Source organism: Eptatretus burgeri, chromosome 2 (genome assembly GCF_056783735.1).
Source record: "Eptatretus burgeri isolate ZD-2024b chromosome 2, Ebu_testis_v1, whole genome shotgun sequence".
In the NCBI taxonomy this organism is placed as follows: Eukaryota; Metazoa; Chordata; class Myxini; order Myxiniformes; family Myxinidae; genus Eptatretus; species Eptatretus burgeri.
This window is the reverse complement of record NC_140962.1, coordinates 130,392,670-130,417,952: the sequence shown is the minus strand read 5'-3', so window position 1 is coordinate 130,417,952 and position 25,283 is coordinate 130,392,670. Positions and strand designations below refer to the sequence as shown.

The 25,283-nt window shown below is 47.4% G+C and overlaps 1 protein-coding gene across 3 annotated transcripts in view; it reads right to left on the bottom strand.

Annotated features, from left to right (window-relative positions):
* The window catches only part of LOC147033123 (cytoplasmic polyadenylation element-binding protein 2-like), a 121,600-nt gene that overhangs the window by 34,930 nt on the left and 61,387 nt on the right, over window positions 1-25,283 (bottom strand). For all 3 annotated transcript variants that reach the window (XM_085871222.1, XM_085871223.1, XM_085871224.1), the window contains exons 3-4: window positions 12,995-13,159; window positions 3,113-3,202 (exon numbers count right to left, since the gene is read on the bottom strand). In XM_085871222.1, the coding sequence (XP_085727348.1) occupies window positions 3,113-3,202; window positions 12,995-13,159 (255 nt within the window). The remainder of the gene's footprint in view (window positions 1-3,112; window positions 3,203-12,994; window positions 13,160-25,283) is intronic.

The window sequence follows — 25,283 nt, the reverse complement described above, 5'->3', positions numbered from 1 at the left end:
TCCGACTGGGAGAGAGTTGGTTTTGGTCTGCCGGATCGCCTGGCCTTGCCTGCTGGTGCTCGCTGCTTCGTCCACGCTCGCGCTGGTTGGCGTCCGCCCTTCACCCTCCGTCCCGGGTACTTGGAGTGGCATCATGGTTGTGGGTTGGAGTCCCGCCGGTCCAGGACGTCGAAGACCACACGAAGTGGACAGGTCCAAGATAGCTCTGGTTTCCAGCTCATCTTCCCTCGAGCTGGAAACCTCGAATAAAGACCTCGAGGTCCATCTTCTTTTGGGGTATGTGTGTGTGCGAGTGTGTGTCCTTGGGCCCCGTCTTTTAGTAGAAACTGCTAAGTGCCTGTGTTCCTTGTACATTATTTGCCTTGCTTTAGTCGTGATAACTCTGCTCTTTGTGTGTTCCCTCCCTGCCTATTGTAAATAAATATCCCTATTGTTGAATGTATCAGCTCGTTTCTGTGTTTCTTTCATCGGCTTAGCACGGTGCGTGTTGGGAAGTTGGGAAGCGGCAAATTGTGCATTTGGTCCGACGGGTTTTGGTAACCATCCGCTCAAGTTACGCACGGTTCAAGCGCAATAACGGCTCGTTCCACTCGAGGCCTGCCGAGGGTGTGAATTCCCCGGTAGCTTTGCCGCGTGGATACTTAGGTATATTGAAGTTGGCAATTAACCCTATTCCACGCGGCCGAATTATTGGCGATTCACGGTCCTATAAGGGACCCGTGCCTTTTCGGAGTTCTCCGAGAAGCACGATCTAGATTCTGAGTGTTCGGTGGAGCCGACTCAACTGCTCCACCTAGCGGTCGTGCTCGCCGCCGACACCCGGCCCCACAACAATATATACAGTATATGTATATATGGCTAATGCCATTTGTGTCTGTCTTTCTGTCAGTCAGTCTGTCTGTCTGTCTGTCTGTCTGTCTGTTGGTCCCACCCTCAAACAGAAAAATGCTCCTCAGAGATTAAAAAATATTCGGCAAAAGTTGCATCAAATGAATCCAAATCCAAGGGAAAATTATAATTTTATCAATCAGACCAAAATTGAAAATGGGCGGTGTATAAGGCAACAGAACACTTCTTCAATTGCTCCCGAATTATATATTTTATTTGCTGTTTATAAATATGATAATTTTGGAATTTCACAATACTCTATATACTGTATGTTTAAACGGCTAATGCTGTCTGTTTCCCCCCTTCCCCCGAAACACAAATGCTCCTCAGAGACGATGCAAAATTATGTAAAGGTTGCTTCAAATTCATCCAAACCGATGGGAACATTATAGTACTGCCTCAATTGAGCTCTTTCAACCACCACAGGAATAAAAGGCTTCCTTTTATTAGCTCAACTAGAATGTAGTTCTGGGGAGTTTAAGGGATGGCACATCGTCTGTCCGTCCGTCCACAAATACTTTCAACTTCTTCTCTGAAGCTACATATTGGATTTTGATGAAACTTTACCACAATGTTCATCACATGTGATGTACCAAAGTTTGTTCACGGCAAAAAAGAGGGCCTCTGAGGGGGTCGACAGGGGAGTTGCCCCCCAAAATAAGCATTTGCTTTCTTCTCCAAAACTACACACACAATTCTGATGAAACTTGACCACAGCCTTCATCACCCATGATGTACCAAGTATTGTTCACGGCATTAAAAAAAAGTCAGGGTCTAAGGGGGTTTACAGGTGGGTGGGGTTGTCCCCCCAAAAGAGGTATTTGCTTTCTTCTAAGAAATGACACAAAATTCTGATGAAATTTCATCACAACCTTCATCACCCATGATGTACCAAAGTTCGTTCATGATATTAGAAAAGTTAGTGTCAAAGGAGGTGTAAGGGGGGGGGAGGGGGGTTGTCCCCCAAAATATGTATTTGCTTTCTTCTCCAAAACTACACTCACAATTCCGATGAAACTTGACCACAGCCTTCATCACCCGTGATGCACCAAAGTTTGCTCACAGCATTAAAAAAAAGTTAAAAATCCAGAGGAATTTGCTTTCTTCCTCATTGCATATTTTGTGGGTCATCCATGCCTACCAGTGGTTCCCTAGTTATCTTATCCAGCCACTACCAGGTGAGCACCCTGGGGTATTTCCCCCTTTTTTATTTTATTTTTCTATTGTAGTATTTTTACCACGGGCTTCCAGCTAGTTATTCATAACTTACATTAATGATTTTGATTGCGGTGTGAAAAGTCAGCTTTCTAAATTGCAGATGACACCAAGCTTGGAGTAAGGTGAATACTTTAAAAATGGGGGGTGGAGGGGTGGGGATGATGAAATTCAGGAAAGTCTCGATACTTTAATAGATTGGGGAAAAGATTGGCAGATGCAATTAAACATAAAGAAATGCAAGATGTTGGGGATGGGTAAGCATTCTGAAAATAGGGATTAAATAATGCAATGGGCAATCTTGGAGCACGTCACACAGCAGAAAGATTTGGGTAGTAATAGATGTGGGGGGTAAGCAGACAGCAGAGTGCCGGGCAGCGATAGTGAAAGTGAACAGGGCTTTAGGTTGTTTTCACAGGGGGATAAATTATAGATCAAAAGAGGTGGTGTTCACACTGCATAGGAATTTAGTGAGGCCTCATATATAATATTGTGTTCAGATTTGGTCACCACATCTCGGGAAGATCAGAGATGCCATCAAGCCTCTGGTGATGTGCCTGAGCCTGCCACACTTTTCTCATCCCCATTCCTCCCCCCATCTTTCCAAAGAAATGAAGTCATTAGCTTGACACATTTATTTAATCAAGTGTTGGTGTAGCACAGGCATGACGGGCCAAATGGCCTCCTGCTGCATCAAATTTCCTCGTTATTCCTTGTTAATTTGAAGGGTTGGGTTAGGTAAGGCTAAGGGGGATGGAGAAGATCATGAGCTTTTATGTTAGAGTTGGAGCTTTTATGCAAGAGCAAGCATAATAATTGACCACGTCAACGAAGGGAAAAGAAAGAAGAAAAATAAAATGAAATAAAAGACAAAAGCAAATAAAGAAGTCAAAAAGCAAAACATTTCCATGAAGTCATACGTTAATCCAATCAATTTTTATTCCTTCGAATTCAAACCTTATTAAACCCATTTCTTTGACCATCACCGTGTCCACAAGCACAGAAGTACCTTTGGGTGGAAAATAAGACTTGCTCTCTGCTTTGTGAGGCCAATCCACCACCAGGTGGCCAAAACCTCGAAAACTCGCTGTTATTTCATCTGCAACGTGAAGAGAATTGGAGCTTACATTATATGAAAGGCGATCTTGAAAACCTACAAAGGTTCAGTCAATGCCAATGAAGAAGCATTCAGTCAAAATTACAAATAAAACAATAAAAAAAAAACCGACAAAAAAAAACAGGAGAATTGCTAGATACAAAGGCTTCTAAACAATAACACCTCGGGTTGACACCTCACTTTCCCCTGTGTTCTTTCTCTTCTGTTCTCTGGTGTAGCTCTTCCACGAGCATAGATTTTTTATACAAGAAAAATTAACACGCACACCTGGACTGTGTTTGGAACACGGCCATGTGCTGCACTGTTCGTGCGCGTGGACCAACGAAACTGGTTAAACTACAACAGCAATTGGTAGAGCGCATACCCCTGCCAGAATGAACAGTTTACATTTTGTATCCCACTGATAAGCTGGATCTGCATGCGGACCTTAACCAAAATCGAATCGGCTTGTTCCTCTCACCGATCCAACTCATCCACCAAATTTTGTTATAATTCGTCCACAACTTTTTGAAATATTGTTTTTGGCCGAATCTCTCAATGCTGAAGAATCACTTAGAAAATCAAAAATAACAATAAAATCCTCATATCCGGATCCGGATCTTCACCAAAATCGAACCAATTCATCCTCGTCAAACACCCAACCAGACCAAAAAGTTTCGTCCAAATCTGTGCATAACTTTCTGAGATATCCTGCTCACAGACAAACAAGCAAGCAGATAGACGGGGTGAAAACATAACCTCTGTCCACCTTCGGTAATTATCAGGAGTACACCAAAGCCAGTTCTGGCATAATGGTCTCTGGAATAATGAATATCTAGGCTTTTGGATGACAACAAAAGCAATGAAGTTTAATTTCAATTATGAACTCTTTAATGTACAAGTTCCAACAAGTTCAAAGGCAAAATATACATGGAGCAGATTATACCAAATTTACAAATGAGCAAAAACTGCAGTTTCTGCAATGGCATCCTCAATTTTTGTATTCTTTTTTTTCTTTTCATGTCATATTCCAAGACTTGTTATTAATTAAAGTGTTGGCCAAACAAATTTAGATTTTTAAAATTAGATCATGTACCGAAATATTGCCATGATTAAAAGTCATTTTTACAGTCAGAAATGGCTGAGAATGCAGGAGAGACCCTCAAAGAACATCTGGCATTTGGGGCCCACCCAGAACCCCAGCCTGCAGTGGTAGAACCCGAGACCACAAAATTTCATTTTGACCTGGAACTGAAAATACCAAGTACATCACTGTGGGAGTTAATTTAATTGGAATTTTGGAATGCGTGTACCAAATTCATAAAAGAGCGATATGATGTAAAGGGAGTGAGAAGTGTGAATGAAGAAGAAGCACACACCCCGACTGAGATGAATCCTCATCTTCGTGATAAGTAGATAGAGGGGATTGAGCTGTTTTGGAACATGGATGCTGTAACAGTGCTGATGCTGATGTGAGAGAAAAATCAAATAAATAGTGTGCAAGTGTGTGGTTAAGTGGCTGGGAGGGTGGCAGGAGTGTGAGCTAAAAGTTGGTTGAGGATGCACCTTAGGTCTTGAAAGCCTTGAGCGGCAGAGGCAGCAAGATGATATAAGAACATGAGAAGCAAAATTTTATGGTTGTTGAAGGTCCGGCTATCCAGGAGAGGACTCGAACAAGGAAGTGCCAAAAGGCACGTGGTATGGGGTGTCAGGAAGGGCCCCCATGATTCACACAAGCGTGGTGACACTCAGGGTGGCCTGAGGAGCAGGAGCTTCGGGTACTGCATTGCAGAGCAGGCAGGGAGCCTTCGGAGGGGGCCACGCTGCCCAGAAACCACATTGTGCTGGACCATCGAAAGCAAAATTGAGGGCCAGCCCCAACTTTGTGCATGGTGCATGGTACCAGAGTGGTTGATGAAATTTGTTGTTGGAACCACAATAAAATAAAATAATAGCAACAAAAATAGTGTTTAATAGAAAAATATAGAAAATGGTTTTGAAGTGCTTGGGTAGAGAAAGAATGCTTCCCTTTCACACCATTCAATGTATAACGCCGCTGAAAGAAAGGGAGTAGGGAAATTTGACTTTGAGAGGGCCCATTGAGTCCCAAATTGTTAGTTTAGGGGAAGGCACGCCCAAGCGAGTCACTCAGCACCTTATAATTCCTGTACGTGCCTGTGCTTCCTCCTGGGAATGGAAGGTTAAAAGAGTTGGTGGGGTTCGTGTGGCAGTATAGAGTTAGAACTAGGATTAGTTGGAGTTGGAGAAGAGTGAAGCTAGCCATGCTGCCTGCTTGTCACCACAACTTGCCAACAGCTGCAACCTGCAACACATGCCAGCCTACAAGACCACCTGCCAACAGTTGCCTGCCTACCAGCCATCGTTGATCACTAAAAACAATATTGTTGTACCAGGCACGTGGGATGAAGAACAATAAACTGAGGGACCTGCCAGTAGGGGAGTGGAATTCAAACTTATTGAATGTAGATGTGATGCACCTCCGAGGAACCACTCTCCACCCTTCTGTAAATAGTTTTGAATTGTTTTGGTAAAGTACAAGTGCTATGTGTAGTGAGAGAATGTGAAGAGAAGTTGCTCTACACTTATACTCGGGAATGAATTGTTAGACTATGAGATTAACGACACACTCAGACTGAGGAATGACAGGTGAATGAAATGTTTAGCATAAGCATATATAATTAATGTATTCAAAGAGGTAGTGTCAAGAGGTGTTGAGAAGCTCTAGTCTTCTGTCCGCCCAGTGTTCGTGTCAAACACAATTCTCCCCCCCCCCCACCTAATGTGTTCTGTAATATTTCCCGCTGTGATCGGTCTGTGTGTAAACTTTCAATCAGTAGCACCAGGAGTCCAAATGGCCCAAGTGCAAGCAAGAAAAACGGGGCCACGTGGATCAAGCAATACCAAGGGGCAAGTGTGAGCACGTGGTTTGTATAGGTGATGGATGTGGGAGGCCACTGGAGATGGGGAACTTTCCACTCCAAAGGCAGCCAATGAGCATATGACACACGTATTAGGGTGCCTCCCCGATCGGGGCAATAAAATACCACGCGCGCCATGTGAGAAGGTTCTCTGGTTCATTCTCTCGAGAGTTTTGCTTCTCTGTCTGTTGATTCCTCAGCACATTTGGTTTTTTCAAATGCATATATATAATATATATATATATATATATATATATATATATATATATATATATATATATATATATATATATATATATATATATATATATATATATATATATATATGTTGTTAAGGATTCAGTGGTGGCGGGATTCGCACCTGACTCTTGACCCCAGTGTTAAGGATTCGGATGAGTGATGTCAATCACACCCTACTCTTGACAGCCAAATGTTGAAGATTCGGCGTCACTTAACAGCACCGCCGTCTCCAGGGTTATAACGCCGGCTGGCTCGGCATAGGCCTCGGGTCACGCGCCTCGAATCGCGATACCAACTTACACCTGGACCTTACCAGTTGGGGATATAGACCCCGATTACAGACTTGTTTTGTCAGAGACCGAACGTTTTCTGCCAGTATGTAACCATTTTGGTTTTATATACCAATCAAACTAATTGTTTCTCAGCACGGCATGAACAAACCCAAAGCGGCAACTTCATACGAATCAGCCAGATTTAGTGGGGACACATCGGGGAACACAACACAAGTAAACATGCACGACAATGTTATAATCAATCTATAACCCGTTCTTAACTAGGAAGCTACGGATTACGGGTTTCGAAGGGAACCCGAGCGAGATAAACCTTAGACAACATGCAGACAAGACACGGACAGCATGCAGACAAGACACAGAGTACTTGGTGATGCTTCATGGACGAGAGGAAAAGTGTCAAAGGCCCGAATGCGGCTCGTGACAAGCCGATGTCGATGGATTCGAGCACCCAGCTCGAACATGCAGCGTGGCAAGATGGCGGCGTCGTCCATTTGCCGCAGCCCTCACGCACGCAGCCTCGGCGCATTCAGACCCCGTGGGGACGATGGCACAAAATGAAAGATCCACGGTGTGCTCCAGCTGGCCCCTCACAAGGTCCAACATACAAATCCAGGCCTGGCCTGTTCACCAGACAAGGCCAAATCGAGGTGTTGGGCTCCGCAGGCTGGGTCCGTGGCCGAGGAGGAACAGCCGGCCAAAACTCCCCTCCACAAAGTCGATCGCCCGACTCAACGTGCAGGAAGCCTCTCCCACTGCCAAAATGGCAGACTCGACACGCAGGCAGTCTCTCCCACTGCCAAAATGGCAGACTCGCTTGCCTCTCAGTTTCACCATCGCCTTCCCGGCGCTCCTGCAATTTCACTTCCTCTTTATTTTGGGGCACGCCCCTTTACGAAGCCTACAAACTCTTCCCCCTCGCAGAACACTGGGCAGAGACTCCTTCGGAGAAGGGAACGAAGAAGAACCTCTCGGTCCACCACCACTGTACGAACAATAAACAGCCTCTTCCACCTCCCGACATACATGTAACATCCATTTACCGAACAACCTGGCTAAACATGCATTGAATGGGAGACCTGGGCTAATCCTATTTTAATAACACACAAAGGGCCATTTCCACAACAATATATATACACATACATACATACATACATACATACAAACACCACCCCTCCCTTCCATAATTCCTCCCACAATTCTTCCTTCAAATTGTAAATTCCTAATTTGTCTGATTTTCTCAATAATAGTTTTACCAGCTCTGCAAGCCACCAAATTCTCCCCCCTCCAGGAAGGCAAAAAGCAGGACCTACAACCATGTGCAAGGCAAGAGCCACACCAAGACTGGCGGTCTGACTGATTCAAAGCTGCGAGAAACCTTGGAAACCACTGGAAGTGACGAGAAGCTGGGTCATGAGGCAATGGGCATGCAGTGACTAATTGTAGCCGGGGAATAAAAGGCCAAGGGGCGGTGGTAAGCTGAGCCAGTTCCACAGTCGAAAGTCAAAAGTGAAGAGTACAGTCCTGCAAAGTGAGCTGGATGGAGGAGAGGGCTGCGAGCTAGAGAGGTGGATGAACCGACTGTGGTAGTCCGAGTGTCTTGCAGGGGGAAGCATGTGTGTGTTGGCTGGTGATCTCTCTCTCAAGCACTAATGCAACTAAACCTGTCATCTATCTCTATCTCTATCTCTCTTTCCAGGACCATCGCCACCACACGTCGCCACTCTACACAAGCATCACGTGGAGACCAGGATCTTTCAGTCTCATGATATATTACTCTTTATGGCATGAGTGTATAAGGTCCCGCTTTAAGCCGTTGAAGTCTCGTGAGCGCAGGGGGACATTATTATAAAGAAAGAATTACTGATCTAACCCTTTGCTTCTTTGTGATTCCCCCACATTTTTAGCCGCGTCACGTTGCGAACGCTGGCTCTAAGAGAGCTCCGCGTTGTTCTTCTTCTTGTTCTTGTTCTTTTTCTTCTGGTGAAGTCAAAACCTTTAGGACGCAGTTCTTGGACACATTTGTCCTTGTTCTTGCATTAAAAGCTGTTTTCCACCACAGGCTTGTCGGCCTGGTGCGCTGCTTGGATTTAGAGAATTATAACCACAGCGCGAGTCAGAACCCACGGCCATGGGAAATTGGCAAGAAGCTCTCGAAAGGATGTTTTAAAACCACAGTGCTGGGTTATCGCTTGGCCCCCATCCTTTCAGATGGATGAATAGGCTGCAGACAACAGATCTTGTTGGAGATTCTGTACAGCGGAAACCAATGAAAATATCTGTTCGGCTTTCTTAGCAGACGACGTACGGCCTCTGAGGACTATATATCACTAAATTGGCAACCACTCGGTGGATGTTTGACCACGTGTCCACACATGGTCCACTGTTACAATATTATTTGTTCGTAAACCAAATTGGCAAGCGCAAGATTTCATGTGGGCTTTATAGCTCAGAGACAGCGAGAGACGTGTGTGCTTGTCGGGCCAGACAGCCACGTGGTTAGAGGTACAGAAAACTTGGTATGTCCACGTGGCCGGCATGGGCTCTGCTGTCAAGGACTATAAGGCTCCAGTAAGGTGGGGGCAATTCCTCCCGGAGAGTCAGCCATTGAGCACGCAACGGGCGGTCCAAAGCAACGCACTGCGGGGAATTAATAAAAGGCCGTGACGAGTGGAAATCACTCTCTTCCCTCTCGATTCCTCTATGAGCACTCTGGTAACTATCTTTTCCTCTCTGCATTTCTGAGGTTCCTCTCTGCAGTGCTCAAACCCACGTGCTGACTCATCCCGGCACCAAAATCAGGTGCTCACACTCTAGCTCACGCTTCAGGAACTTTGTGTATCGTCTGTCTCCGTGTGTCCATCTCTGTCTCTGTCTCTGTCTCTCTCTCTGTCCCGTGATCACCAATATGAATGCGATAACAAATAAATAATTAACTTTGTCGTGGTTCCGAGGGCATGAGGTTATTTTTAGTATTCATTTGTTTCAATTCTGTATCACCAGTTGTAGTTGGTTGCTCGTTTTCCTCCCCACCTGATTTTCTTGTGCAATAATTTCCCCTGTCCTGGTGGCCATTGCTCAATGAGACGCCCAAGTGCATAATTACTTGGAATAAGCCCGTCAGGCAGGTGAATTGGGTTCACGAATTAAGGTGCTATTAACAGTGGGACTCCTGTCTCGGTTTGTTTGGCCATTTTGACAGGCAGATTCACCAACGGCTGTGTGATTCTTAAACTATTGACATGCACGTAAATTACGGGCAGATGTGATGACCTCTCATCTCCTACCCACCTGGTCTGTGCCTTGTTGGTGAGAGACCGCGTGTCATCACAATATCCTTTAAAATTTTGAACTCAGTCAACGTCGCTCTGAAGCTTTCTTTTTATGTTGGAGGGTTTCATTTTTTTTTTTTTACATGATCTAAGGCTCGTTCATGGAGCTGTACACACACACACACACACACACACACACACACACACACACACACACACACACACACACACACACACACACACACACACACACACACACACACACACACACACACACACACACACCTGCTAGATGAGACATACACAACCACTGAGCTTGGGGGAAGTGCCATCATTTCCTGGGTACTCTGGGTACCAGTGGTGCACCGCTTTTCTCACTGCATTCGTTTCCTTAGGATAAATTTCTTCCTTCCCAGGGATGCCAAGCTATGGGGATTATTCCTGCTTTTAACCTTTCTTAAATGCTGTACGTCGAGCAAGACAACGTACCATTTTAAAAGTCTTTGGTACGACTTGGTCACGGTTTGAACTGACAACCTCCCAGACACAGAGTTACACCACCGAGACGCAGAGTTACACGCTCTAACCATTACACAACCAAGTCTGTTCCTCCCGAACTGACCAGCTCAGCTCTAAATTAGCACCTCCATATCATCTCTGAAACTATCTGCAAGAAGTAACTATTTTTTTTATTCCCACAGCTTCGCACCGTCTTTGAGGTTTTCAGTCCTCTCATGCAATTTTGCAAAATTTGGGTTGGCCATTTTGGCCTTCTCATCTCAGAACATAACTCATCATGCTGGGATCCCAGGTTCACATCCCATATAGTTCTCAGGTTCACATAAAGGTATACACATATTAACATCCTTATCCCACATGCAATACACATACAAGCTTCTCCATGATCCTTGGAATATTGTTCCAAAAAATAAAATAAAATGACGTAATAATAATTATTATTATTATTATAATCATTCTCGTACCAAGGACACAAGTACTATCTGCATGTGTTAAAAATCATAGTGTCTTGTGTATAATCATTAAGGAAGAGAACATTATGTACTGCACACTGTGCAACTCAGACTCCACTCAGAATTTAAGCAGTTCATAACTTTAAGATAAGTTGCCTTCTGAAGTTTGAAAAATTGGATGTTAGCATGCATTTTTAATGTGTTCAATGATGGGTGTTTACATCAACATCAGCAAGCTAATTATGTAAAATGATTGCAGTTCTAATCATCATATTTGTTATACCATGTCTCATTAAGTTGGGGTCTGTGGCTCATATAGCATGTACTTGTGGGCCTAAATTGTTCTGCAACCAGCTATCCAGGCGTGGCATTCAGCTGGAGATGGTTAGGGCAAGGATTTGGAATTTGTTCCAGGGTGCCGGCGATAACTCTCCCACTCTTTGTTGAAAGAGACCGTGGGATCTTTAACATCCACCAGCAATCAACGTGAGCAGATGGGTGCACAGTTTATTGTCAGTACAAGAGATGGCACACTCGTCGACACAACTCCCTGTCTGTGAAGAATCAGTCTGATGGTTTATTGTCTGGTTGAGAAACAAATCCAGACGAGACGGATCAAAGGCAAGTGCATTTCACCTGTGAGCCATCCTGTCGGGCTCTACGTTGCCAAATCATGCAGAGGGGAATGGGGTGTGGGGGACAAATAACACAGAGCATATGGCATAATCTCCCCACTTAATATGCAATTGAGCAAAGCAGTAATGACCTTCCCACTCTCACATATGTAATTTGAAGCAGTCCGAAAATAAATTTAGAGTGTAAAGTTTGTAAATTTTTCACCTCGACACGGGCACAATGTTATGTGTACAATTTCTCATCTGAAGGCAGCATGAGGAGATCCTAAGGTCTAAAAGCTGTCTTCATTAGCACTATAGTTGTATTTGAAATGTGTTCGGCATTTCTTTTACTTAAAAAAAAAATTTGATGGAGAATTCTGTTTGCAGTTACTGTTATTCCAAAATCTCTACTTAGGTAGTCATTGAGACGTTAAAAAGCTCCCAAATGGGATTTGTTGATTGTAATGTTTCTTCGTATTGTTGACACCCTAAAAGGATCATCCCATAATAATAGGTCTCGTTAGACAGTGCTGACATTGGCATTCGGTGGGTTTGGGTAAGTTGTGCATTTGCACATCACGTGGTAGCCATCAAGCATCTCAGTAGGGCCTTACGACAATCTCTGAAGGAATTTCCCGGGCCACTTCTCTTGCCGAGCTTGCTGAAGCGACAAAATGGAACAGACCAAGAGGTCACCAAGGCAATCAAATTGGAAATTTGACGAAAATGATGAAACCCACAGGATATCGATGACTCGATTTAAAATAAAAACCCAGGGTGGCTGTTTAGAGAGCAATGATAAGAGTCTGATCAACATGGCACTGGTTCCTGCAGCCAAAGCTTTTGATTTATTTTTGGGAGAGGGCAACACCCTATCTTTCATATTGAAAAGCTCCTCTGGTATCAATTCTGAAGAAAATGTCAGCTATTTCAGGCCACAGTCTATCAGAGAACGGATAGCAACCCCATCCCAGTGTCCTGCCGCTGAAGATGGCCTCCTACTGCTGAAGATGCATCATCCTTCTGCCATCCCAGCTTCCTGGTGTTGAAAATGCATCACCTTTCTGCCATTGTATACACCGGAAGTATAAATCAAACAATTGTAAATAAACGAACAGGTTAGGTGCTCTTGTACATCCCAACACACAAACATAAGTTTAAAATAGTTTCACTTCCAACGTGAGAATTCCTTCAACACAACATTAAAATCAGATAAGTGATAGATCAGCTATTATCTTCGTAAAAAAACAAACAAATCAGATGGTCGACATATTGTGTTGTAAAGATGTAAGAGCAGAGCAATTACCCCAAAGATCGAAATGCATTCCATCTCTCTTTTGTACAAGTGCTTCACAAAACTTAAATTGAGGGATAAACGCTAGATGGCGGCAACATTTGTGTGATGATCAAGTTCACTTTCAAAAAGGAAAATGCTTCAGAAATCACTCGGCGATTAACCAAATTACCTTCATCAATGTCAGGTGGCAGCCCACCCACAAACACTTTGCGTGAGAAGCGCTCTACCAGCTCCCCATCATGGCTTCCTTGGGAGCGAGAGCCAGGGGAGCTGAGGACTCCGTCACGTGCATCCTCTAAAAATGCCTCATCCATTGGAAAGAGAGATGAGCGGCCTAGCAGCAGTGGGGTGGTTGGTGAATTGGGGAGAAATTGTTATAAAACGCATTTATAACAACAACAACAACAACAACAACAACAACAACAACAACAACAACAAAAAACATGGATCTTTTTTTACAACCAAGATTGCTTGGAATTATGCTCATGACATATAGAAAGGTTATTTAACAGAATTCTCCACAAAACAGTACTTTCTCGGTCATACGTGTCAGAAGGAATAAGGAACAGGAAGCATTACGAGGATTAAAGACTGAGGAGTGCAGTTTCACAAGTGCTGAGTTATTGCGATCGGCTGATGAGTTAATTAGGTGTAGATTTTCAAGTAATTGTAAAGTACAATGACCTGCAGTTAGTTAGTAATTGTAAAGTACGGCCTGCAGTTAGTTATCGCACGTTGGTGCGAGCCCACTATCGAGGGGTGTCAGGTTGTCATTTACATGGTGCACAATGTTCGAGCACACGAGGAACGACATGACAGGTAATGGGTCGACGACGTAAACATCCTCGGCAGTTCCCAAGTTTGTAACACGACTAAACAAGACCTTTACCGAGTCAGATTGGCGCACCCTTGGGGAAACGTACATCTTACTGGAAATCAGCTGTTCACCTGACACTTGGTGTTTCAGCCATCATTTAAGTCCTGCACAGCGTGCTGTACGCTCCATATTCAGTTACTCACTACATGTATAAATAACTGTGAAGCAGGTGTCATTTACACACATCCAAGTGCAACTCACAGGCTAACCTAGCATTACAACTTTTGCCTTAAAAGGTCCAGCTTTGGCTCTATATGTCCCAGATTTCTTTCCTTTAAAAAAAAAAATCATCATTATTACATCTTTTTTCAATAATCATGAAATTCAACCATCCAAAATGTAGTCATAAAAAGTCAATTTCAAACAATCAACCATTACAATAACAGCAAAAGAAAGCCACACATGGGTAACGACAGCACCAATAAACCACTAATTTGCTCGTCCGAGCAGTAGTGGCATGGCCAGCAATCCCTCCCGCATTTATCGGCGGGGCATCACAACAATAATGTAAACACAAAGGGAACTAGAATGACACTCGGTGGAGCGCATACCTCTGACAGGCTGAACAGTTTACATTTGGTATCCCACTGATAGCTCGGATCTGTATCCGGATCTGAAACAAAATCTAACCGGCTTGTTCTTTTCACCGAACAAACTCATCCACCTAGTTTTGTCATAAAGTATAACAAACACGATGATATTGTTACGGCTGTGGAAATTCGCAGAGCACCATAAAGGTCCTTAGTTCAGTTAGGTTGATAAGTCTGTGTTCAGTTAGATTTCCCCACCGTTGTTTAATGGGAATTTTTCGTGTCACAGGGGTGTGATCTTTGAGATAGCCGTTTTTCTTTACTTTCATTATTTTTGACCAACCACCAACATCACTTTCATCAACCGCCTCACAACATCCACAACCACACCTACCTCTCAACAACCATGCCATCCTCACCACTCCGCCAACAACCGTCAACATCTCCACACCACAAACATCGCCTCACCTTCATCCCCAAACGCCGCCATCTTTGCGCCAGCCACGGCGAGTTCCCAGGGAACAGCATCGCTGCAGGCACAGGCGGGGGTTCGCTCATCGAGCAAGTCTGGTGATTTCTACCACGTCTGCTCTGTGGAGGCTTCGCCTCGGAAAACGGATCACAGGAGAGAAAGGGGAGGGGCCTGTGGGGGTCGAAGGGTGATGATTTCAAACACGTCGGCTCACTCTCGGAGAATCGGATCCAGAGGGTCGGTGATTTCCGTGACGTCCGCTTTCCGCGCAGAGGTCAGAGGTCAGAGGTGAGAGGGCGGAGATCAGATCTCGTCTCATCAGCTCTATAAAAGGCCGCGCAGAGCGCCAGTTCAACGAATCGAGTCGAGTCGGGTCTGGAGGCGAGCCTGGAGAGGTCGAGTTGCTGCGCGGAAGTCTGGAGCTTGGAGCCGTCAGTCGGTGAAGAGGTTCGGACACCAGGAGGAGACGCGAGCTGGGAGCGCAGCCCCGCCTGCTGTACCGCGCAGACTTGCGCGCTCGTGTACAAGCCGGAGAGAGCTCGCCTGACAGCGCCAGACGGTCCGAGGTGATCAGGCTTCGGGACGGTCCGAGCATCGCTGAGGAACGGACGGGTTCTTACAGAGCATCAACTCAAAGAGAGCAAAGGCCCGTTCGTTCCTCGCAGGCATTGCCGGCCGGGGCCCGTACCACCAGGCCTGAGCTGGACCGCGGTTATGCTAGCTGCCGTGGGGAATGAGCGTCGTGGGTCGCTCAGCAAGGAAGGTAACCTGCGCGGCCTCGCGGAGCCTCTGCGGTCTACACGGCCCCACGTTATAAAGGCCCACGGGCCCAGTCTGACTCCCTTGTCTATGGGGGTGGTTATTTTCCTGGGGTTTTGCTTTCGAATGCATGTTGTGGTGCCGTGTCTTGAAAGTAAAACCTGTTAAGTGACTGTATATAATTGCTCATAGACGGTTGTAGTGCTTCGCCTTGCCCGTGTATTTGTCCCCATCCTGCAGTCTTCTTAAAACAACTGCATGCGTGTTTTGCTTTTGTTGACTGCATAAGTGTTTTTCATTGCTTTCTGGTGTATGTGTGTAGAAATAATAAATGTGCTTGTGTGAATGTTACCCGTTCGTCACGTCATTTTTCCCCCATTGAAATGCTATCTTGTATTGCGGAATATTAGTTGGGTATTAAATAACTGTTAAATAGAATCAGGTCCGGCGAAGTCTGGCGATAATACCCGCTCGGTTATCCCAGAACGAAACGGACTGCTTAAGCGGTTCGTGTCCAAGCAGGCCTTCGCCGAGGTACGGTCCCTCGGTAGGTTACCCGTGCGGGTACTTAGGTATATCGATATTCTGCGATTGACCCTATTTCGCGCGGGTAGAATACGGACTGGCCGTGGTGGGATTAAAAACCCACCCGTGATTGGTTTCTGGCATTGTTCCAGAAAGTTACGACTGAATTGTCCGTTCGGTGGGCAAGCGGCCGTTATTAGTTAACGCGGTCACTCGCACGCCGGGCGGGCGTAAATTCTTAACAATATATATATATATATATATATATATATATATATATATATATATATATATGTATATATATATATATATATATATATATGTATATATATATATATATATATATATATATGTATATATATATATATATATATATATGTATATATATATGTATATATATATATATATATATATATGTATATATATATATATATATATATATATATATATATATATATATATATTGTTGTGGTCACCAAATTCGCAAACCACCATTCAGGTCCCTTAGGTGAGGTATCTCGGTAAGTACATGTGTAGTTAGGTCCAAACCCGTTGTCTAGTGGGAATACATGTCATTTATGAGTGCTGCGACTCTTCAGGATAGCCGTTTTTCTTTTACTATCTTTATTTTGGACCAACCGCCATGATTACCACCACAACCACAACATCAACCACCAACCACAACCACCGCTTCACCACAACCGCCACGACCTTCCCGTCACACCTCGCAACCGTAGCATCGCCACCGTTCTTGCCCCGCTGTGGGTACCGGTGTTGGACTCATGCAGAGCGCGCGTCGAACAGCGTGTACAAAATCACGGATTTTGTGCTTCAAAAACGGATCAAAAACGACACACGCCCACTTTTTGCCGTCCAATCGGTGAGCGAGGGGCGATTTGGCCCCGCCTCCAGGACGATCGATATATGCAAATTTGTGGATCAAAAAGCCTTCACGCCCACTTTTTCTCGGGCCAATGGGGAGCGAGGTGAAAGGTCAAAGGGAGGGGGTCAAAGGCGAAGCTACGGGGGGGATAAAAGGACCGTGTTCGTCAGTCACCGGAGAGTCGAGAGTAGGAGAGTCCAAAGAAGAGTCCAACGGGAGAGTCCAAAGAAGAGTCCAGAGTCGGAGAGTCCAGAGGCGGAGAGGCGGCAGCGGCGAAGGCAGACGAGGGGGTGCTCGCGTCGGTGCCGGGAGCTGCACGCCCGAGGGAGGCCGACAGCGCGACCTGGCCGAGGTGGAGACGCACACCAGGGATAATAAAGATCCTCTATACCCCGAGCATCGGCAACCCCCTCCTGTTTCCCCCCGCGCTGAGATAGTGCGACCAAGGGGGCCCCTTTCCCACCCCCTGCCAGACACTGTCCGCGAGGCCCGCGGAGTGAGGCGCCATCGCCGCTCCTCGTCTCATCACCAGACGGGTAGGCGCGACCCGGTCTCGGCCTCAGGCCCGCCTCATCCTTGAGGGTATTCTTTCCTTGGTTTTGGGTATGTGTTGTCGGCGCCGTCTGTGAAGTAGAATTGTATAAGTGTTGCCGTGTGCTCGGTAGTCGGTATTAGCTCTGCATTGTGTCTTCGCTTTTGTATTTGCTTTTTGTGTAAATTGCATTGTGTCTTTTCTGTGTGCTTTTGGTGGAATTGAATATGTGTGTTTCCCGTATGCCGCGAATAAATGTGCTTTATTATTGAACTGTTCCCCCGCTTCGCTTCGTCTTTTCCTCCATTGAATCCCCATCTTGCTTCACGTAAAGGGTTGGTAGTGGGCTGAATACGCCCGATAATTAATCGAACCGTCGAGGTCGACGATAACACCGCTCGGTTATTCTGATAGTAAGGAACGGGTCGCTTAAGTGGCCCGTGTCCAAAGTCGACCTGCGGCGAGGTGCGATCGCCCGGTCTACCCTCCGCGTGGGTACTTAGGTAGGTCGAATTCGGCGAGCAACCCTATCCCACGCGGGGGCTGATTGGCTCGATCGCGGTGAGACTGAAAGGTCCACCCGTGACTGGTTCCCGGCGTTAGTCCGAGAGGGTCACGACTGGATTGTCCGTCCGGTGGGCGACGTGCCGCGATTCGAGTTACGTGGCCGTCAGCACGCCGGCGGGCGCGAAATCCGCAACACTGGTGTCAGGTCGTGCGATACAAATTCATCGCCCTCCTCGCGGCACTGGTATCGGAGAACAGGAAAACGGGCTCTCCTGTCTCCAATTAAATTCACGGGAATCGGTCCAGGGGTGAGAGAAGCGACCCCGATTCCCTCCAAATTACTAGCGAGCGAAATTAACCCTTTAAGAGAAGCAAGATGGCGTCTCAAGGCGAGCGGGAGCCGGGGGTATTAGAAATGTATATGTGTAGTAATGTAGAGTCCATGGCCCAGGATGGAATGCCCGTGCAGGAACACGGACTCGCCCAACTGAACCCAGAGCCCGAAATAGGTGCGGCCGCGGTGTATGACACCTCACCCCCCCCTCTCCACCAAAACCCTTCCCCAACCCCTGCCGAAACGGCTCACCCAAGCGCACCCGACATAGCCCAGCTATTCGCCATGCTGGCGGCAATGAACAAGCAAATGGAAACGAATGCGCATGAAATGAAAAACAAAATGAAAGGCATGAACGAAAAGATGGATACAAATACAAATGAAGTGAAAACGACGATGGATGCGAATACACAGCAAATGAAAAAAGAAATGAAAGAGCTGCGGGGTGAGACGCAGAACATGGGCCGATGCCTGCAGGCGGGCATGAAGGCCGTGACCAGGGAGCTGGGAATGGCGACTCCACGTGTGGGAGCAAACGAGCTGGAAGGGGGTGCAACGGCTGACAGGCCCGCGGTGGAGGCGGGTAAAAAAATAATTCGGGGGGCGTGTTCGGCGAGGGTCGTGACAGAGGAATCGACGGTGACCAAAAGGGAAAAATTAAATGGGGAGACCAAAACGTGTGAGACGAGACACGAGGTGACGACAAAGGAAATAATAATAGTTGAGACAAGGGAGGTAAAGGGTGAAGAGTTGGCAGTGACGGTAGCCGGGAAGGGAACGATAGAGGAGAGACTGCACGGTGAGGACGGGGTAAGTGACGCGCACACACACACGGAGGTAGTGGAGGATAATGGGGGTGAGCTGGCGGACTGGGTAGAGACCCAGTGCGAGCACCTGGATGGCCTCCTCCAGGAACGAGGGGAGGGAGTATGCCCCCTTGAGGCGAGTCACGACCAGGTGAGTTCGGTCGTGCCTTGCGAGGTTGAGGGGAGGAGTGCTGTGGACGGGTGCACGGAGAGCTTGGGGGGTGTAGAGGCCCCGGAGACCCTTGTGGGGACACAAATCCCCAGGGTGGTTGTCCCTGTGTGTGTGGTGCAAGGTGTGAGTGCGGCACCGTGTGTGGAAGCGACCCCGTGTGTGAGTGGTGTGGTGGCGATGGTGCCGGAGTGCGTGCTTCCCAGCACGCCGTGTGTGGAAGAGGCACCGTGTGTGAGTGTCGCCATGTGTGTGAATGAGGAACCGCGGGTGAGTGCCCTCGCGTGTGTGGATGAGGCACGGAGTGTGGATGAGGAACCGCGGTTGAGTGCCCCCGCGTGTGTGGATGAGGCACGGAGTGCGAGTGAGGCACCGCGGGTGAGTGCCCCCGCACGCGTGAGTGAACGGCCGTGTGCAAGGTCGCTGTGTGCAAGGGAGACCGTGTGTGTGAGAGAGCGGTATGTGAGGGAGATGTCGGTTGGCATGCGGGAGCACGCAGCCGCGTCTCCCGGTGTGAATGTGATGGAGTGGACTGTGTGCGTCGTAACACGCAGGTATGCGTGTGTGGAATGGAGACGGCGACAGAGGAGAGAAAGCCGAGTAGCGGCTGTAGTTGTTTCGAGGACCGTGCCGGGTTCGCCCAGCAGTGAGCACGCGGTTCGTGCTGTGCTACGCACGAGACCACCACGTGCTCGCTTGCGAGAGTGAAGTCCCGGTCCGGAAACGCACGCGGTGGATTTTCCGATCCCGCGGACGGACAAAGTTTAGGCAGGTAAATGGATTTGGACCGGACGGGTTCTCCACGCGATCGTGTGTGTTAAGCTCCAATGGGCAAAGCACATGTGTTCGCGTGGGGAACCCCTCGAGACGTGGAGCTTGGGTTTTTTTTTTTATGCGCACGGTGACGCCATGGCTGCACGTGGGGTTGGAATCCGGCAGGAGGGGTATCTCTGCCGGATGGTACCGTCCAAGGAGGGACGAGGAACACGTGCAGCTGCATGACGTCACGGGCAGGTGCAAAGTGCGCGAGCTCTGAGTTGCCGCGCAGGTGCTGCGCATGGAAAAAAAAAACAAAAAAAAAACAAGCCTCACTTTCGGGTGCAAAGGATTCCTGGGCAAGGGGTGGAAGACCCCCTTGACCTGGGCACAGGATGGAAACTAGTTAGGGGGAAGGGTTAGCTTAGTTAGACCGACTTCATGGGGCAGGGGTAAGTCCTCATGGAGTCCGTGGAATGGATTAGTTAGAGGGATTGTAGCCAGATTTAGGATGGGAAAATGGGAAATGATTTTTGATGATTTGGAGACCGTGACAGACTTGTGAGTGTGTAGAGGGGACGTAGCTTAGCTACGTAGGTTAAAAGGAACGTGCTGTAGTTTAAGGGACGACGTGGGAGCACGAGTTAGTTAGGGGATGCAGATAGAAGGATGGCAGAGTTCAGCGGTGAGTGTGTTGAAGAGTTGGTGAGTGAAGTGGAAGCATGTGCTTGGTGAGTGAGTGAGGCCAGCGGGTCTGTGTGAGTGGAGCGAATGGGGAATGCATGGTGCGATGAGTGATTGGGGGGAGGAGTGACTCCCGCCCAAGGGACCCCGGGGTCAGTGTAGAGTGAGTTAGGGGGTTAGTCAAATTGAAAAATGGAGGTTGTTTTGTTGTTGGTGGGAAAGTAGGCTCGAGACCCGTTTGGAGGGGTGCAGGAGCCCTGTTGACGGGCTTGGGAGCGTGGCTGCGAAAGGTGAGTATCGCTGAGTGGGTACCCCGGGCACCAGGCTAGTCGGCCGTGGTAGGCCAAGGGCCCATGGGGGGCCGGGATAGAGTAGTGGGCACGGGTGCGCCTGCCTGGTGCGGGGGGCCCGGGGCGCCATTAGCCGCGTGGGCAGTGTTGTGGGCACGGGTGACCCTCGGAAAGGGGCCCGGGAGGCCGGCCTGCCACGTGTGCATCTCAGGGGAGGTGCCATGGGGGGCACTCCCCGGTGTTAGGGAGCTGGTAGGCTCGGAGGCAGTGTAGTGCCCGGGGGTGCCATAGCGGGAGATTCGGCAGAGTGTCGTGCCTGCCAAAGGGAGCCACGTGTCCCAGCCAGGAGACCATGTGAGGGCACGGAGAGAAAATTGGGGGGCGAGGCCCGAAATTGTGAGGACACCAACACAGGCGACGGGAATCTGGGTTGTTAGAACCAATAGTTTAAGCGAGAGGCGCTTGTTAAAAGCCCCGGGGTAGTTTAATGGTTAAATGGTTAGGGTAGATTAGGAAGTGTACCCCTCCGCACCATCCATCCCCTCGCTGTCGTTGTGGGCCGCTGGACCCACTTTGGTTATAGATCGCCGAACTCTGGGGAGGCCATTCTGAGGCTTCGTTGGGCCTCGACACAGGACGTTAGCTCTCCCTTATTCCCCTCCGGGAAGGGAACGTAGGGGTTGGGAGTAGGCTAGGTGACAGGATAGGTTAGCCGAACAAGGACGATAAAGGGGGTTAGGGGACGATTTATAGAGGGGAAGTAAAAATAAAAACAACAAAAAAATAAGTTGGGGCTAAATTGGGGTTTGACAAATTAAGGGAGTGGGTATGTACAGTGACAGGCAAAGGCGATAGGTTGGGAGGGAGACAGGTAGGTAGGTCCGAGCCCGCCTTCCAAGTGGCCAGCACCACCGCACTCCCTCCACCAACCTCCACTGAACGGCAAGAGCTGGCCAACTTCATCGGCTGGCCGTGTTTTGCTTCAAGGCGGAGGCCGGCCAACTTCGTCTGCCGGCTGGCTGTTTTTCTGCAAGGCCTGTGCCGGCCAGTTCATCTGCTGGCTGTTTTTCTTCAAGGCCTGTGCCGGCCCGTTCATCTGCCGGCTGTGTTTGCCTGCAGACGCCTTCTTCTGCGGGCTGTGTTTGCCTGCTGCCTTTGCCATGCCATGCCCACTGCCCAGGTGCACCAGCCCCGTTCAATTTTTGCTTTGCCCCCCTGTTCATTTCCATGTGTGCCAGGATCCGCAAGGCAACAGTTTGCAAGCTGCGAGAACTGCCCTGTTGGCAGCTACAACACGGGCCTGCAGTGGCAGCCCGTGCACCGTGTTTTGCGTCCATCCATTCATCCATTCATTCGTTGTGCTCATTGCGTGTGCCACTTGAGCTGGCACGGAGACTACGTTTGTGCAGCCCATGCACCGTTGTGGTTCACTGCGTTCAGTTCAAAAGGGAAGGCCTTGGACTGCGTGTGAGTAGCCAGCCACGTTCCCTGTCACCTGCATTGTTTGAGCCAGAGACTGCATGTGGGCAGCCTGGCTCCCTGTTAACTGCTTTCTTTTTGCAGAGTTCAATGATCCTGGGCCATGGTTTAGTGTAAAATTTGTAAGTTAAGGTTAAGATGTACTGTAAATATGAGTGCGCCCCCGGCATGTCTGTCTAGCGCCGGCAATTTTATTTAAGTCGTCCGTGTGAGTGAGTTTGTTTAGATAGTTACGCAGCCCTCAGGTTATTTATTTTGGGGACACGAATACCATGAATGTCGCACTCAGGGATCCGTAGGTAAAATGTACTAGGGGAAAACTACACATGATGGCACACGAAAATTTGACGACTCGGGACGAGTCTGTAAAAAGGGGAGGGGGTAGTGTTGTGGTCACCAAATTCGCAAACCACCATTCAGGTCCCTTAGGTGAGGTATCTCGGTAAGTACATGTGTAGTTAGGTCCAAACCCGTTGTCTAGTGGGAATACATGTCATTTATGCGTGCTGCGACTCTTCAGCATAGCCGTTTTTCTTTTACTATCTTTATTTTGGACCAACCGCCATGATTACCACCACAACCACAACATCAACCACCAACCACAACCACCGCTTCACCACAACCGCCACGACCTTCCCGTCACACCTCGCAACCGTAGCATCGCCACCGTTCTTGCCCCGCTGTGGGTACCGGTGTTGGACTCATGCAGAGCGCGCGTCGAACAGCGTGTACAAAATCACGGATTTTGTGCTTCAAAAACGGATCAAAAACGACACACGCCCACTTTTTGCCGTCCAATCAGTGAGCGAGGGGCGATTTGGCCCCGCCTCCAGGACGATCGATATATGTAAATTTGTGGATCAAAAAGCCTTCACGCCCACTTTTTCTCGGGCCAATGGGGAGCGAGGTGAAAGGTCAAAGGGAGGGGGTCAAAGGCGAAGCTACGGGGGGATAAAAGGACCGTGTTCGTCAGTCACCGGAGAGTCGAGAGTAGGAGAGTCCAAAGAAGAGTCCAACGGGAGAGTCCAAAGAAGAGTCCAGAGTCGGAGAGTCCAGAGGCGGAGAGGCGGCAGCGGCGAAGGCAGACGAGGGGGTGCTCGCGTCGGTGCCGGGAGCTGCACACCCGAGGGAGGCCGACAGCGCGACCTGGCCGAGGTGGAGACGCACACCAGGGATAATAAAGATCCTCTATACCCCGAGCATCAGCAACCCCCTCCTGTTTCCCCCCGCGCTGAGATAGTGCGACCAAGGGGGCCCCTTTCCCACCCCCTGCCAGACACTGTCCGCGAGGCCCGCGGAGTGAGGCGCCATCGCCGCTCCTCGTCTCATCACCAGACGGGTAGGCGCGACCCGGTCTCGGCCTCAGGCCCGCCTCATCCTTGAGGGTATTCTTTCCTTGGTTTTGGGTATGTGTTGTCGGCGCCGTCTGTGAAGTAGAATTGTATAAGTGTTGCCGTGTGCTCGGTAGTCGGTATTAGCTCTGCATTGTGTCTTCGCTTTTGTATTTGCTTTTTGTGTAAATTGCATTGTGTCTTTTCTGTGTGCTTTTGGTGGAATTGAATATGTGTGTTTCCCGTATGCCGCGAATAAATGTGCTTTATTATTGAACTGTTCTCCCGCTTCGCTTCGTCTTTTCCTCCATTGAATCCCCATCTTGCTTCACGTAAAGGGTTGGTAGTGGGCTGAATACGCCCGATAATTAATCGAACCGTCGAGGTCGACGATAACACCGCTCGGTTATTCTGATAGTACGGAACGGGTCGCTTAAGTGGCCCGTGTCCAAAGTCGACCTGCGGCGAGGTGCGATCGCCCGGTCTACCCTCCGCGTGGGTACTTAGGTAGGTCGGGTCGGCGAGCAACCCTATCCCACGCGGGGGCTGATTGGCTCGATCGCGGTGAGACCGAAAGGTCCACCCGTGACTGGTTCCCGGCGTTAGTCCGAGAGGGTCACGACTGGATTGTCCGTCCGGTGGGCAACGTGCCGCGATTCGAGTTACGTGGCCGTCAGCACGCCGGCGGGCGCGAAATCCGCAACAATATATATATATATACATATATATATATATATATATATATATACATATATATATATATATATATATATATACATATATATATATATATATATATATATACATATATATATATATATATATACATATATATATATATATATATATACATATATATATATATATATACATATATATATATATATATATATACATATATATATATATATATATATATATATATATACATATATATATATATATATATATATATATATATATATATATACATATATATATATATATATATACATATATATATATATATATATATATATATATATATATATATATATATATATATATATATATATATATATATATATATATATATATATATATATATATATATATATATATATATATATATATACATATATATATATATATATATATATATATATACATATATATATATATATACATATACATATACATATACATATACATATACATATACATATACATATACATATATACACATACACACACATATATAGTGTTGCGGTTGAGGAAATTCGCAAACCACCATTCAGGTCCCGTAGGTGAGGTATCTCTGTAAGTACATGTGTAGTTAGCCCCAAACCCGTTGTTTAGAGGGAATAAATGTGATTCATTCGGGCTGCGACCCTTTGAGATAGTCGTTTTTCTGTTCTATCTTTATTTTGAACCAACCACGTCTCAACCGCCATCACACAACAACCACCAACCACAACGCCGCTTCACAACAACAACAACAACAACAACAACGCCAACAGCCACGATCTTTACCTTCACAACTCG